General features: G+C 49.0%; 1 protein-coding gene across 1 annotated transcript in view; it reads left to right on the forward strand.

Moving 5' to 3' along the window:
- SYNJ2 (synaptojanin 2) overlaps nt 1–14,891 on the forward strand; it is a 95,438-nt gene extending 80,547 nt beyond the window's left edge. Inside the window, exons 19-27 of the mRNA XM_039873936.1 lie at nt 1,814–2,032; nt 2,128–2,206; nt 2,774–2,942; nt 3,334–3,504; nt 5,407–5,541; nt 6,974–7,086; nt 8,212–8,320; nt 9,743–9,894; nt 11,387–14,891. Of these exons, the coding sequence (XP_039729870.1) occupies nt 1,814–2,032; nt 2,128–2,206; nt 2,774–2,942; nt 3,334–3,504; nt 5,407–5,541; nt 6,974–7,086; nt 8,212–8,320; nt 9,743–9,894; nt 11,387–12,118 (1,879 nt within the window). The 3' untranslated portion in view covers nt 12,119–14,891. The remainder of the gene's footprint in view (nt 1–1,813; nt 2,033–2,127; nt 2,207–2,773; nt 2,943–3,333; nt 3,505–5,406; nt 5,542–6,973; nt 7,087–8,211; nt 8,321–9,742; nt 9,895–11,386) is intronic.
- The last annotated feature ends 1,223 nt before the right edge of the window (nt 14,892–16,114 follow it).

Raw genomic sequence — 16,114 nt, forward strand, 5'->3', positions numbered from 1 at the left:
GTAGCGGGTGTGAGAGAGAGAGCAGTTGACGGTGACTCCAGGGTTTGGGACCTGAGCGACAGGAAAGACGGAGTAGCATTTACTCGGCTGGGAAGACAGGGAAGTGCAGACTTGGCCACGGTGGTTTGAGATGCATCTTAGACACTTATTGTTTTTTTCTAATTACAAAAGCCGAACGTCATGTTACAGTTTGGAAAAAATATACATAAACGAGCAAGATACCCTAGTCCCGCCCCCTAAGACAGTGTCTGGCGATGCTTAGTTAGGTGTCTTTCCCCTGCATTTTCCATGTACGTTAGACATTTCTACATACAGACGTTAACCCGTTGGCAGTGTGTGTCACCTGCATGCACGCTTAGAGATGTAAAATGCGTATCAGAAAATTAGGATTTTAGCATGTGAACTGTCGTCATTTTTTTTCTTACTGCAAGTAATTATAGATTCACGTGACCCTGGTACCATTTACCCCGTCCCCCCCCAGTGGTAAGACCCCCTAAACCTGTAGTACGGGGTCACACCAGGATGTGGACACCAACATAGTCAAGATACAGAGCATTTCTGTCACCACAGGGGTCTCGTGTTGTTTCTTCGTAGCCGGACGCATTTCCCTCCCCCTCCATCCTCACCTCTGCCAACCCCTAATCTTTCCCACCCTTTGCATCGTTTGTGATTTCAAGAATGATAAATGGAATCCACAATGGGGGACTGGCTTTTTCACTGAGAATTCTCCGGAGAGCCAGCCCGTGTTGTGTGTGTCAGTAGCCCGTTCCTTTCTGTCACTGGGCGAATGGCACTGCCTGCTCCTGCTTCATCGGAGACGCTCCCCTTCTCCCCAGAAAACCGAAAAGGTTTTCTGCTCAAAGAAGTTTGGAAAAACCCTCAATCCGCATCCCTGGGTCAGATTTTCCCCCATCTTCCTTTTCCTTGCTTCTGGATGCAAAAATAGAAACGTTTGCGGGGTGCACTACTGATATTATCACCCATACCTCTTAATTTTTACAGCATCCCCTAGTTTTAAAGGTTGCCACCGTGTCATGTACTTTTTTGCGTTGTGTTTTACTTCCATTTACTATTGTATTGTAAAGGTCTTCAATGTTATATAATCTTCATAAGAAAGGATTTTCTAACTTTTTTGTAAGTAGAGCAAACGCATCCCTATATCGAAATTACAATAATGACTGCATTATTTCCTGCGGATCTGTTCTCCTTTGTACGTCAAATAGGTTTCTACCAAGTTAGTCTGAATGAGCGCATAGCGTGTTCTCATATGGCTGCGTCATAACTTAACTGTTTTCCTATTAATGAACAGTTAGCTTGTCCCCCCACCCCCCACCCCCATCAGCAGGGTGGTAGTGATCAGCCTTGTGCATGAAACTTGGTTGGAATCTCCGGTCAGCTCCTTAGAACAAAGTCCTAGAATTGAGATCAGCAGGTCAAAAGAGATGAGCGTTTTTGCGATTCCTAACACACATTGCCAAGTAGTCCTCCGAAAAGCTCGACCCTCAGCAGAGGTGGGGTGCCCGCTTCCCCGCGTGGTCAGCAGTGCTGGTGATGACCACACACGCAATCTGTGCTGATGGTTCGTGGTGTCCTCTCAATGCATCCTTAGATAAAAAAAAAAATGCGAAGATAGTACTAAGATTGGGGCAAGATGAAGACTTCAGTCCCTGAGACAGATCAGCAAGGCTGCAGGTGTCCGTGCTGGGGCCACATCCTGTTTGCAGCACAGCTCTGGGGACTGGGGGTGGGGGGTGCTGCGTAGCCGTCACGTCCCAGTTAACCGTTGCCCGTCTTCCCTCCGTGTCTAACGCAGACCCGTGCTGGCGATCGTGGAGGTGGAAGTCCAAGAAGTTGACGTGGGTGCTCGGGAGAGGGTGTTCCAGGAAGTGTCCTCTTTCCAGGGTCCCCTGGATGCCACCGTGGTCGTCAACCTCCAGTCGCCAACCTCGGAGGAGAAGAACGAGTTTCCTGAGGACGTGCGCACGGAGCTCATGCAGACCTTGGGGAACTACGGGACGATCGTCCTCGTCAGGTAGCCAGTGTCCCTGCTGGCGTGGGCTCTGGCGCGGGCCCGTGGGGCCTGCCGAGTCGCTCGTGAGGTGGACTTGCCTTACGCCTTTATTCCAGGATCAACCAAGGGCAGATGCTGGTGACTTTTGCAGACAGTCACTCGGCTCTCAACGTCCTGGATGTGGACGGCATGAAGGTGAGTCGTGCTCGGCCACCGCGGAGCGGGGGCTCCTCAACCCCCCGGGTGTTCTTGTCCTTTCACTGGATCGTGTTGTCCCCTCTCCTCACCTGTGCCTTTAGAGGTGCCACATGAGGGCAGGGGCTAGGGCTCTTCATTCTGGCGTCTTCCCTGAGACGTCTAATGTCCAGCCCTGGCCACTTGAAAGACTCAGGAGGAAGAGCGAGTCTTAGGGGACGACTCCCACTGAGTTACGGAGTCTGTCTGTGCGCGCGCCTCCTGGGGCAACTGCTGCCATTTTTCCCTTCATAGCGTGTGTTTTGAAACACGCATCCCACAGGGAGTTACCGTTTTTGATAACATCCTGATTTTAAAGTCACAGGGAATGAAAAGCTAGAGATGACAGCTCCACTTTCATGTAGAGCAAATGTGAGCCTGGCCGAGGTCTGGGTCCTTCATTTTTCATGGCAGATGTGAGGATCGGTCTGGCTCCTGATGCATGAGTTTGAGCGAGACCGAAGTTTGGGGACCCAAGGGGGTTGTCTGGCTCCTGTGTCATTCTCAGTTGGCTGCACTCCCTCACAGGTGAAAGGCAGGGCAGTGAAGATCCGACCGAAGACCAAGGACTGGCTGAAAGGTTTGCAGGAGGAGATCATTCGAAAGCGGGACAGCTTGCCCTCCGTGTCGCCCACGGCCAGTTCCTGTTTGCTGGAGGAGAACTTCGACTTCACGAGCTTAGACTACGAGTCAGAAGGCGAGTAATTCTGAGGCGTCCTCAGGTGTCGGTATGGTGAGGCGGGCAGGCGGTTCTCCCAGCAATGGCCGTGGGGGGTCAAGATCCCTTCTGAGACCCAGCCTGGAAAAGGTGATGGTGGGTCTGTTCCGTGTGGTGAGCTGGGCAGTATTCATGTATATGATGCAGGAAATGGTAAATAGGAACTGGAGACGTGTAAAATTACGTTAAAAATCGTGGCTTTGAGGATGTCAGGGCTATGGGCTTGGTCCTCGTCCCAGGCATGAATGGAATTCGGGTCCCATCCCAGATGACACATGGGTGCCCATGGCCCGTGTTGAAACGGACCCACCGGTGGAAGGCTGTGCCGTCTCACACTAATTGTTTGCTGTGACTCATTTCCTTCCCCAAGGGGATATTCTCGAAGATGACGATGACTATTTGGATGAGCTGAGTCAGCCTGTGGTCTCAGACAGTGAGCTGGGGGGAGAGGACCTGTCCGAGGCCCCCGGCTCCACGGCCGCAGCACCTCCCAGCAAGTCACCTGCGCTAACCAAAAAGCAGCAGCAGCCGACCTACAAAGGTAGCGTGGCCCTTCCTTCTCGAAAGAGCCGCCGCCCTGAGCGCTCGCTGGGCGGCCGTGCGTAACGCCCGCGGACAGGTGTCCCCGTCCCGTGTGAGCGCTGAAACGACACGGCGTGGCAGGCGGTGGACTCTGGGCTCTACGAAGGCTTCGGCTGCCACCACCCTGTTTATTCTCTAGCAATTTGTGCTATTTTCGCAGCTACCGGTGCCGCCGCAGCATTCCAGAGTCACCACAATCCCCGTGTGTCTTCAGATGGCCACGGCTCTGATCTGCTTCTACATTTGTGATTGTTTATCCTCGCCAAAAGTTTTCTCAGTCAGTCCCATAAGAGACATATGCTCAGGATCTACCTCCGAGTTGCTGCTGTGTCGTTACCTTCTTAACACATTGTTATACGTGAATAAGTTCACACGTTTCATAAGTGTATGCAACATACAACATTATCCCTTAGCATCATTATATCACTGTAGACTTAAGAGGGACGGAAAGTCCTGTGGATGGAACTGCACGTGCCTAGATCACATGGCATAGTGACTCTACTGAATGAGTTTTAAAACCCGTCCGCATTATGTGAGCTGGGTCGTGGGGGAGCCTGTATTTCAGCATGAGACTCCGGTGCCGTTCCATCCACAGCCACGAGTGCCTTCCAGCTGCTGGCCATTGTCTTCTCTGTTGGAGAACTGTCACTAGCAGGAGCAGGAGCTTAGCCAGGTGTCAGGACCCTTTGAACTGGGGCTGAAAACAGAACAGGGGTGAAAGTGAATTAAAATGCTACCCAGGGGAGGTACAAAAGCACCCAAGCCCCTTGGACTGTATAGCGGCCCCAGCGCTGGTCAGTAGCCTGGCTGGGTGACCCTTCAGGAGCCTTTGAACTTGCAGGTTGCTGAGTCCCATCACGGAGGTGCGAATTTGGCGGGGTAGGCCAGGCCCTGGAATCTGGCGTTTCGGGAAGCTCCCCGGGGGACTGAGACAGTGAGGCTGGGGCACTGCTGCCCGATACCCGACCAGCAGCCTTTGCTGGCATGCTGAGGGGGTTCTGCGCTCTGCACATGCAGAGGGGTCCTGCTCTCGAGGCGAGGTAGCTGGAGAGATGTGCTCCCCTGAAAAGAGGCGGCCCCTTTCTCCAGGGTGGCCATTATGCCCCTCTCTGGGGAAGAGCGGACGTGAGAGCAGATGCCTCTTTGAATGAAGATTAGAGCGGGGGGCAGGGGGCATTGAGTCGTATTCACCCCACGGGGTTCAAGCATTCCCATTAGAAGGAGAACCCCTGCTTCTCCTAGATCAGCCTCATGTCACAGGCGGTGGAGCTGTGGATGTGAGGGGGTGTCTGTGCCGTGGGGTGAGAGAGAAGGAAGACCTAAACGTGTCCTGACTGTGTGTGTAACACACATGTGCGTGATACAGCAGAAGCGGTCACCCCTCGTGCCACGCAGCCTCGGAAGGCTCTGACAGGACGGGCGAGGGCGGCGAGCACTTATGGAGGAGCTGGCACTGGGCGCGAGCGAGCTGGGACACCACATACTGGGGCTTGCCGCCCTGCTGGCAGAGAAGGGAGACTGTTCTCCGCTTCCAGAACAGTTGTCGGGTGTAAGAGTGAGGACTTCTATGGGGGGCTCCGGTTGTCACTGTCCCCTCGCTCCGTGTGGTGGGCGTGATTATTTCAGAGGGAAACACGCCTACGCTCCAGAATGTGTCGGTGCCTCTCGTGTCTGAGCAACAAACCTTGTCCAGGGTTCATTGACTGTCCCAAGCAGGCACCAGGTGTCCTCCCCCCACCCCCCGTGCCAGCACACGGGGACACCTCAGCCGTCCCGCAGAAGCTCCTCCTGGCACAGGTGGCTCTGTGCACCCCTCAGCCCGACCCCGACCCCCTCGTTCACGCTCCGCCGTGTCCTCCAGATGATGCCGACCTGGCGGAGTTAAAGCAGGAGCTGGAAGCTGTCGGGGACTTCCGCCACCGTTCTCCAAGTAGGTCTCTGTCGGTCCCCAGCAGGCCTCGGCCACCGCACCCACCGCAGAGGCCGCCCCCTCCAAGTAAGACTTTGCTGCTTTGGCCTTCCACGCCTGCTGGGAATAATTGCATATTTCCTGCTACTGAACAAATGGCTCTAGATCACCTTCTCCTTAGCCTTCGAGTCCCCACCATGCCCTTCGCCTTCTTTGGGCTTCTTGTCTTCAGTCCATGATGTGTTTGATATCAGAGATATAGTTGTGTTTCTCGTGGCAAATTAAACGACCCCTCGATAAAGCTGCCCTTGGTCCTCCCGCAGCTGTGCTTGGCTTGAAGCTGCTTTCTGTTCAACGCCTTAGAGACCGAAGCCTGGGGGGGGGTGGGTGGGCAAGAGCTTGTTAAGCTCCTCCTCCCCCACCCCCACCCCCAGTGTCTTTTCAGGATCCTCTCTCCTTGCTGCAGCCAGCCCTCGCTACTAAGCAAGCCCAGGTGCACTAACTTGCAAGGTGACAACTTGCATTTGACTACCTCTAACCAGATGGCTTCCTGTCTGTGAGTCCTGGGCTGGGGCATCCTCCAGCCCCTGGACAAACTCTCCCAGCCTGGGTCTCACAAGGCAGCGCTTTCCTTCCTGGCTCCTCAAAAAATAATGCTTCGCCCGTCAAATTTTCATTAATAACGTGCTCCTGATCAGTTTCCAGTTACCTCTGCTGTTACTTCTACCCCCAAACCCCCGCAAATGTGACAATTAGGCATAGATTTTCCTAAGCCTGTATTTCTAATGGGGTTCAAGTTGGCTTACATCATAATAGTAATTGATGGCAAGCCAGAGCACATGATTTTTTAAGTATATTTTTAAATTTTCTGAGTTGATACTCAGAAAATTTTAAATTATGTCATATTTTTGTAGAAATTTTACAGAAAATATGAAGAACAAAGGTTTTAATTTCATTTGACTACCTACACATCACAGCTGTTGATCAAAAGACTCTCAGCCTTTCTCTAATTATATATCTATATCTACAGGCAATTTTTTCTTTTTTTTTTTTTTTTACAAAATTGGTATCCGTTTTATTTGGTCATTTGTCTTTCATACGAGGTCTGTGTCATTAAATGTTCAAGAACACGATTTGTGAATAGCTGCAGGTATAACAATGTAGATTATTCTCCTGCTTTGGGATTTTTTGATTTGTCCACAAAACATTTAAAAATTTTGGTCCTAGTAACAGAGTGTTTTAAACCATCTAAAAATGAATTGACTTTTATGTCAGATTTGGACCTCCCAGGACGTTAGACTAAAATCCTCATTCAAATAATGCTTCTCCAGAGAATCCAGACTAACGGGCAAAAGTCGTCAGAGAACCGGAAACACTTGGTAGCGCCTTGGTGAGGGCCACGTGCACCCTAATGGCATCTGCGCCCTCATTCCCCCGGCTCTCGGCAGGCTGGGGACCCGCCTCCAAGCCGCCGGTGATGTCCCTGTGGTTGAGACTCTGCCCTTGTTGGTTTTCACAGCTGGTTTAATGGTGAAAAAGTCGGCCTCGGACGTGTCCATCTCCTCCGGGACCCACGGGCAATACTCAATTTTGCAGACGGCAAAGCTTCTGCCAGGGGCGCCTCAGCAGGCGGTGAGTACTCAGCTCAAAGCGAAACTGGGGGCATTCTATCCTAGGGGGTTGGCCCCGTGCTTCATCCTCAGCCCCTGCAGTCACGGGATCACCTCTTTTCGGTGAATGAATAGATTTCTATCTCTTTAGCCCTCTACCTGTCTACCAGGTCATCCTCAAACCCTGTGACTCCGTGGCAGGTCCTTTGTGGGCTTTTAGATGGTCATACAAGGCGTCAGAAAATTCACGTTTGCTGAAATTCCAAGTGTCCCTGTGTGATGGGATCGTTGGTCTCCAGACTTATTGGCTTCTCTCTTCCGATAGTTGGCGTTGACCTTGGTGCCTAGGGTGGTGCTTGGTGGAAGCGAAAACCAGAGAAATTCAGATCTGTTTTTTAGACAAAATGATGCTCATTCTGGCATCAGGTCAGCTAAGAGAAGAGGCTAAAAAGAGATCTGATGGGCCTAAGGACGCAGTGGGGACACGGGTAATAACAATCATTGGGGTTTTAGAGGTGGCAGGTTCCAGAGGGTGGCAGTGAGCTGCTAGAGACAGTAGGTGAAGGCCGATGGAATCGAGGTGGGGTGGCGGGGAGAAGCCGGGGTGCTGGGTGGAAGTTGGAATCTCCCTGGAGGTGTGGCAAGCTGGGCCAGAGGCTCACGCATTCAGAGGAGGAGCAGGGGGTTGACAAGACATCAGCGGTTTACAGGAATGAGGGCAGGTCATCAGGCAACCCAGAGGTTTGGGTGAAAACGTAGAAAGGCGAAGAGGCAGAAGCATATTTCCGGAAGGTTTTTAATAGCTCGGCTGGGCCATGGAAGGCATGGCCTCTGATGTACTTTCTGGCTCTTTCCTGGCTGTCGAAATGAAGTTAGACAATGGCTTGTCCACATTGCAAAACCCACCCAGTTTGGGAGACCGAGGGTCAGCAGCTCTACATAGCACTGCATTTCTCTTCTTGGAATGTGAGTGTTCCCGGGGGGGCGGGGGAAGGCTTGAGGGACACGGTCTAGGTAGGAGTTTGTTTTAATCACCGTCTGATGGAGCTCTGTAAATCTCGCGTACAGACAGTGGGCAGTGAACACGCCAGGTGAGGCTGTTTTTCTGCCTGTGTTTTACACTTCTCTTCCTCATTCTGTCCCCAAGCCCAAAGCTAGGACTGGGATCAGTAAACCTTATAATGTCAAGCAGATCAAAACTACCAACGCTCAGGAGGCGGAAGCAGCCATCCGATGTCTCCTGGAAGCCAGAGGAGGTGCGTGTGACCTGGGGCTCTCCATCCACCCTCCTTCGCTTCCGCCTTCCTTCTAAAAGGGGCCTAGACGAGAACGTGGCTTTGTTTTTCTTTCCCGAATGTGGTATTAAACAAAAGGACCCTTTAACAACATCTTATAAAATTCTGCTACTAAGATTTATTCTCCGTTTAAAATTATACATTTAAAATTCAGTAAGTATGTAAAAATAACCCTGTTTGAGGCACGAACTCTACTTTTTAAGTCACCAGCAATTATAGGTTATTTATTGTCAGGCGGAGAGGGACCTCTTCTCTGCCACACCGCCTGTTAATTTTTATTGCCATTTCTTCACTTAACCCATTTAAACCACATTTTACCTTGGAGTCTCCCCCATGCCTTCAAAATCCCTGGTAGCTAACATTTTTTTGGTTTTTCTTTTTATTTTGGAGAGGGGAGATGATGCCAGCTGAATAGCCATATACAATTACAATTGCCCGATTTGTTTTTAGTCAGGATATTAAATTTATTTGGAATTTTTAAGTCACATTTAAGGAGGGCGTAAGTTAAGAGGTTGCAAAATACTGTTGTAGGTTAATATCATCGCAAGTGGTTTTTAAAATCTATTTAAAAGTACTTTTTATTTAAAAAAGTACAATCATATGTAACAACTCAAGTGTCTGTCAACTGATAAATGGTTGAAATGTGATGTAACCATACAATGGAATATTATTTAGCCATAAAAAAGAATGGAGTGCTAATACATGCCATATCATGGGTGAATCTTAAAAACGGTATGCTAAGTGAAAGAAAACACAAAACAGACCATATAAATATGAAATATCAAGAACAGGCAAATCTACAGAGACAGAGCGTTATGATGGTTTTGGGGGGCTGGAGAGGGCTGGGGAGTCACTGCTGTGGGTATGTGTAGGGTTTCTTTTTAGGGTGGTAAAGATGTGTTTGAATTAGTGGTGATAGCTGCACTTTAGCGAATACACTAAAAACCTCAAATTGTATTCTTTAAAAGGTCTATTTTGTGGTATGTGAATTGTATTGTAATTTTTTAAAAAGTTCTATAGATATTGAAGTTAGGAGAGGTTTGGCTTCGAGTTTCCTTGGTCATTGGCCCTGCCGAGATTTTGAAGGTTTTGGGTCATCTCCCCTGAGAAACAAACGTACGTGCACATAAAGTTTTGCACGTGTGGTCAGAGCGTCACTGACCCTCATGAGGACCAGCTCACCATCCCCGTTGAGAAGGTGGGCATGAGAAGCTGGGGGCCAAGCCTAGCCGTTTGGGCTTGACAACCCTCAAGTATTAATTTTCTAGAAATGGGCAATACTTTGTATTAGTAAGTTACCCTGGGAGTGTAGGCTGCCTGAAGATGATGCCATGCAGCGATGTGCCTCGTCCCCTGTGCCAGCCATGCCACTGCATGTTTCAGGCGCCCTAGGAGAAGCCCTGAGCGCCACAGCCCTGGGGGACCAAGCGCCCTCCACAGCGGACCCCGCGGCGGGGGTGGCCCCGCGCCTGCCTCGTCGGCCTGCCCCGAGAGTCCCCGCCATCAAGAAGCCCACCTTGAGGAGGACCGGGAAGGTAAGACCGGGTAGCGTGAGCCCCTCGCTCCTGAGTCGCTCGATGAGAATCTTGTCTCCGTCAAGTCTGTCTCCGTCCGCACTCTGAGTCCCCGACGGCGGCCCATCCTTGACGGGGGGACGCTTGGCGGGAGCTCTCTGCTTTGTATCCCCGCCACGTCCTGGCTCGAGCTGAGCAGAAAAAGCAGGAATGTCTCATGACACTTCCTACGTGTCCTAGTCAAGTCCCCACGTCAAACCGCGGTGGGAGGCCCGATGCCGGGTGCTCCTCTAGTCCCCGTCCGCGCGTGGTCTGTGTGGCGTGCGCGTGGTGTCAGGCGGTCAGGTTTGATCTGCATCACAGGAACGATAACCAGTCCCAAAGGAGCAGCAATGGCCTCGGGCGCTGGGGGTTCGACAGCTTCTCTCGCCACTTTTCTTGCAGATTGTGCTTTGCTCTCGCTCTCAAGCTTCTCAGCCTTGCTCGCTGCTGCAAAGACATGAGTTTGTCAGGACAGTGGCAGCCCAAAGACTGGCACCTCTAGAGGCATCCGGATCTTCCGCTTGATCTCAGTTGTTCTGGTACCGGACACTCGGTAACCCTGGCTGGTCATTGCAGATGACCGCTGCTTTTCCGCCTGTGGAAGTGTGAGCCGTGCCTCTGGCGCCTCGTTCTTACGGAGCTCGCTTTGTCTCCTCTGTCCACTGTGGCTGGTCGCATCTGTCATTCCCCGTGCCTGCTTGCAAAACAGACCTCTTTCCTCCTCCGCTGCCCTGGGCTCGCTTTGTCTTTTCTCTTAAAAGCCAGGGGCAGAAATGGACTCAGTTTCTCAGCCCGCTGCACGGGGAGCGACAGTTGGGATGCTGGAAAACGGACTGTGTTTGCTGTTCGTTTTCTAAAGAACCAAAAGAAATACCAAAAGGCCAATGCTTAAACTGTGGATAGCCGGTTTAACACAAAAGCTTCTTTTCGTACTGTGCAATTGTTTTCTTTGTGATAGTTGTGAATCAGAACCAAGGAAGTGTGTGCGTAAAGTTCCCCATTCTTCTGTATTTAAATATCAAAGATTCAAGTACATCCATTAATCCTTAAATTAGCCTAATGACATTATTGATGGAAGTGACTTCAGCCTAGCGCGGGGCTGCTGTGAATTATCAAAGCTGCGGCCACAGAGTTTCTGAGAAGTTCGCTTCTAATTAGGAGAGAGCATCACCCCATTCCCTAAGGTAACGAAGGAAACCCTGTCTCAGATTATTCCCTGTGACTCCGGTTTTAAAGTTTCCACTCATATTTCATTGGACCTGCTGGTACTACGTGATAAATGTGTGTTTCTCCTGTGCTGTTTCGTACCTGGCCGCATTTCCGCATCCCAGGCATTCTCAAATCTCGAATTTGCTAGAATGTCCGCTGAGCCCCATCTCTACTCTCCTGCTGACACTGTGTGAGTGCTCTCTGATCGCCACCCCCTCAGTGCTGGCTTTTCACTTAGACTCTTTATCGTGTTTTTTCTCAGCCCACGTCACCAGAAGAACCGTTTGGACAGCAGGCTGCCCGTTTTACAATCGAGCCCTTGGAGACAAGCCTCGAAACTCCTCCTCCAGCAACAGTCCCTCCTGTTCCCAAACCAAGAACACTTCAGCCGGGGAGAGATGCCGAGAGGAGGCCAAGCGTCGGAAAGCCAGAGCCATACGATGCCCCTGCCGTGGCCACGACGCCCCTCGTGGAGGTCCCGCCTCTGGTGCCCCAGGTCCCCCCGAGGAGGAAGAAGTCGGCCCCCGCGGCCTTCCACCTGCAGGTTCTGCAGACCGACAGCCAGCTCCTCCAGGGCCTCGCCTGCGGCGGCAGCAGCAACTGTCCCCCCACACACCAGCCTGACGGGGGCGCTCTCTTTCCACCATCGGCTTTCCTTGGCTCTGCGTCAGCTGCAAGCTCCGAGACCGATGGCCCCCAGGGGACAAAGCCAGAGGCAGCCCCGGCTCTGGGTGATTATCAAGATCCCTTCTGGAGCCTTCTGCAGCACCCTAAACTGTTGAATAATGCCTGGCTTTCCAAGAGCTCTGACCCCCTGGACTCGGGGTCCAGGCACCTCGAAAAGGCACATACAGCCCCGCAGCAAGTCAGTGGTACAGCTGCCGAGGAGCCATCACCAGAGCACAGGCACAAAGACTTCGGTCCCTGGGTGGCAGTCAGTGACAAGGACCAGAGGACGGTGCTGCAGGTGTTTGACCCATTGGAGAGAACATGAGTGGGGAGCACTGACAGCCGCCCTCCGCAGAATGCGTGCCTTCTTCCCTCAGGCGGCCCTTTCTAGGGCCAAGCCCATGGGCCTTGACTCCCGGGCAAATGGGACATCCGTTTAAAGGCACACTGAAACAACATTTGTGCTCCTGTGACTCTGTGCAGTTCACAAAAGTTGTGTCTTTTATTCAATACGATTATTACGCAGCCACCGAGATTTGTTTCACTCCAGACTCGTGCGTTGTGAGTTTCCTCCCGGGGCTATGGGAAACCGCCCGTCAGAGTCGGCGGGTGGCTGTCAGGGCCGGGAACTGGCTGATAATGCCCAGGAAGTTCTCTCCCACCGAATTTTAAGTGGTTGTTCAATATATGTGTGTATGTGATTTTTAAATTTTGTTTGTATTTTGCAGATCTGGAATAATGTTTTGGTGACTCACTTGGAGGTAGATGCATTAAGTAAGGGCTACACCGAGAGGTGGCAGGGACCACTAAGAGCCGTACCTGGCCCTCTGACAGCAGGCTAAAAACATCAGAGTTGGACACAGCCATGGGGTCGACGAGCGCACGCCGCTGTTTGTTCCCTCGTGAGCCCTCGTATGTTGTGTGCGTCGTGTATGTTAACCTTGCCCGTGAGGCGGCTGTGTCGACAGTGTTTTGGTTCTGAAGCATATACCGTTAGCATAGCCTGAGCTTAAACCGGCTAGAGACCCCTGCACCCTGTCTCGGACGCCGCATGTCCCAAAAGCTGCCAGTCCTGAGCCCCGGTGTGTGCCACTTAGCCCTGTTTTGATACGCTCTCGATCCCCTATCAAAGGAAACCTTGTGGATTCCTTTTTTCCCTTATATCCTATGCCTGGTAAAAGCACAAATATGAACGGCCCACCGGCCCACATTCTTGATTCTGTTATAGCAGGACGAATATCTGCTCTAGCCTGGTCTGCCTGGCTATATAGCTTCAGGAAGCAAAATGTCACATGTCCCTATATAGCATTTCTGGGTTTGCTTATCTACATGTTTATTAGGTTTATTTTTTTTTACCTATACATTTTCTATACATTTCCAACACCACTTCTTACCTATTTAATCATTTAAAAAGACATCGCTATACTGTCATATATTTTAAAACTGAGTCCATTTGGAGCAAATATATTTTAGCTGATAAGAAATTCACTGGCAGAATCTTAGCGTGTCACATACCGTATTTGGAAGTCTCATAGAATCATACAACAATGATTCCGTGCTATACTCAGTGTGACTGGGGACTTCCTGCACTAAATTCTAATGGTCAGGATGGCAGTGACCGCTTGGGGAAGACCACTCATTCTACCTATCAGACCTCTGGGATTTCAGAGTTATTTCTCATCACCACTATCAAGATACACTGTAGATTATTCAAATCTGGCACTCGAAAACAAAACTACCATGTTTATCTCATTTCATCTGAAAACTGATAAAGAAAAAGGTATTGGTGACCCATAGAGATAAACAGAATACATGTAGTTGACCAGTCACAAAAGATGGTGTTTCTGGCCCACAGTGACTAGGACATCTTCTGCAGGAAGCATTTCATGTCATTTTCCTCTCTCTAACACAAGTAAACAACACAATCCTTGCAAGGGTTAGGAGGAGAAAGCAAGCAAGATGCGTTAGATAGGCTTGGAGAAGTTTAATAATTTGCTGGGATTCACACTGCTACTAAGGGTACAATTGGGAATGAAAGCGAAGATTTCTTAATTCGAGTGCTCTTTTCTCTGTAACCTGTTTTCCTACCAAAAAGGAGGTGAATTTGAAAGCAGATTTATGTAACCACCAGTCAGAAAAGCAGGGGAAAAGCAGAACCACAACGGTTGCTTGCAATGCTGGGAACAGGCTGCCTTTGGGGTTTCTTCTTTGTGCTAAAAAGCCAACAGCCAGTAAACGGTACAGAGAACAGAATTTCCGTTAACATGGCCGCTCGTCACAAGCAGCTCTTAAGAATTCGATGGTAAGAAAGCCCAGAATCATGCCGACCTCGGGAGGCAGGTCACAAGAAAAGTTACAGGTAGTTTAACATGAAGAATTGAACAAACATCATTCGATCGTGAGCTTTCAAGTTTAGTGAACAACACAGAGGGGACTTAGAGCTGATACTGTGTCAGGTTCTCCCACCACTGTTCTCTTAAAAAAAGACAACTAGAATCGCCTTGTTTTTAAATCGATGCTTAATAGTCGGCGGGTTTCCTGGGTTAGTGGTGTCAGTCGACAGTGAGCCGCTGCCATGCTGGGGGTTTCGTTCTGTGGTTTTGTATTTTTAACTTTACTTCGACACTTCCACACAGGGCTTTTCATTGCGACCTTGCAGTTTATTTCGTGACTTTTCTGTAAGACATTACAGTTCACCGCAGAGACTCGTAGGCACAGCACTTTACGACGCAACATTGTCTCTGTGACTCCAATTACTATATTCCCTTTTAAAACAGTCTTCTCCAACTTCTTGCCTCTTTTTAAAATTTGTTCCAGTAAATGGCTGAAATTAGGACATCTGCCCAAGCAATTCCTGTAAAAGTTGAACGTTACTGAAGTTCAAGACACTTAATAAAATTCTACCGACATGTATAAGCAAAGTAATGAATGAAAATGTTCTCTTTATAGTGAAGTGATTTCATCAGAAAGGAAAGCTGCAAAAATTATTTATTGACTGACTGGCAATTAATAAAAACCCTGTAATGTGTATTTGAAGTGATCATTTGTACTGAAATTGTATAAATATACCTATTAAATATTTTGTCTTTTTAAAATTATTTGGCTTGTTTCTTTTCAGATATGAAGAGAACCTTTTGGCTAGTCTTCTATTGATGAAATGTGACTACTAGTTACTCCTCTGAGTTTTTGTTTTTGCTTCTTTTTTCAACCATCAGACTAAGTTGAAAAATCATAAAAGTAGTAATTTGATTAAGAATATATTACTTGAATTCTTAATGATGCCAGTAGGGACCACTATGATAACATACATAATAACTTTATGCTACAATGTCTATAAGACTTGAGATGGTATAATTCATTTTCTATAGGGTCTTATAGCAAACTTACAGAATCTTAGTCTGCTAGATTGGTTTGAGTACATTACTGTACTGCAGGCAGGAAAAGGGAGTAAATAATCTTTAGGTTCTGTCTATGTTATCAGCTGATTGACACACAAATATAGATTATAAATGTTCTCTAATGACTTTCCGGAATAAGAATATACTGACAATCTCAAAATAATAAAGATGGCTAGTCCTTCCTGACCAGTAAGTATGATACTGAGTTCATTTATCTGAATGCACAGCCCTGGGACTTGGTCCAGGGGAAGAAACGGCTGGTTACAGTACCTTCCTTCCCAAGGTCGTGGGGGAGAGAGATTTGAAAACTCACTCTTACGAGGCCAACTGTTCATGTCTACAGAGTAACGCCCATCATGAGGTGGGGAGTACCGACGAGAGAGCGAGTGTGAACAGAGGATCTGGGACAATTTGAGAGAAGAGGATTAAGAATTTGACAAGTAGCAAAAGTGGATCTGTGTACATGGAACAGACGTTAGCTGATGAGAAATAACTTCAGAGGACCTTAAATGAGTTTAGGATTTTATTCTGTAGATAACAGAAGCTGTGGAGTGGAAATCCCTGAATAATCTCTGTTAGAGTGGTTAAGATCACAGGTTTTGCCTGGGCAAATAGCTCTTCGAAGCCTGATGGCCATCTGTATGTCTTTGGAAAAATCTCCATGCAGTTCCTCTGCCCATTTTTAAATCAGATTGTTAGATTTTTGGTATTGTGAGTTCTTTATATATTTTGGATACTAACCCTTTATCAGATATATGACTTGCTAATATTTCTTCCCATTCCTTAGCTTGCCTTTGTTGATGGTTTCCTTTGCCATGAAGAAGCTTATTAGTTTGATGTAGTCCCAATTGTTTTTTATTTTGTTGCCTTTGCTTTTGGCGTCAAATAAAAAAAAAAAAATCATTGCCAAGACCAATGTCAAG

This window comes from Pteropus medius, unplaced genomic scaffold (genome assembly GCF_902729225.1).
Source record: "Pteropus medius unplaced genomic scaffold, Ma_sr-lr_union100, whole genome shotgun sequence".
Taxonomy (NCBI): Eukaryota; Metazoa; Chordata; class Mammalia; order Chiroptera; family Pteropodidae; genus Pteropus; species Pteropus medius.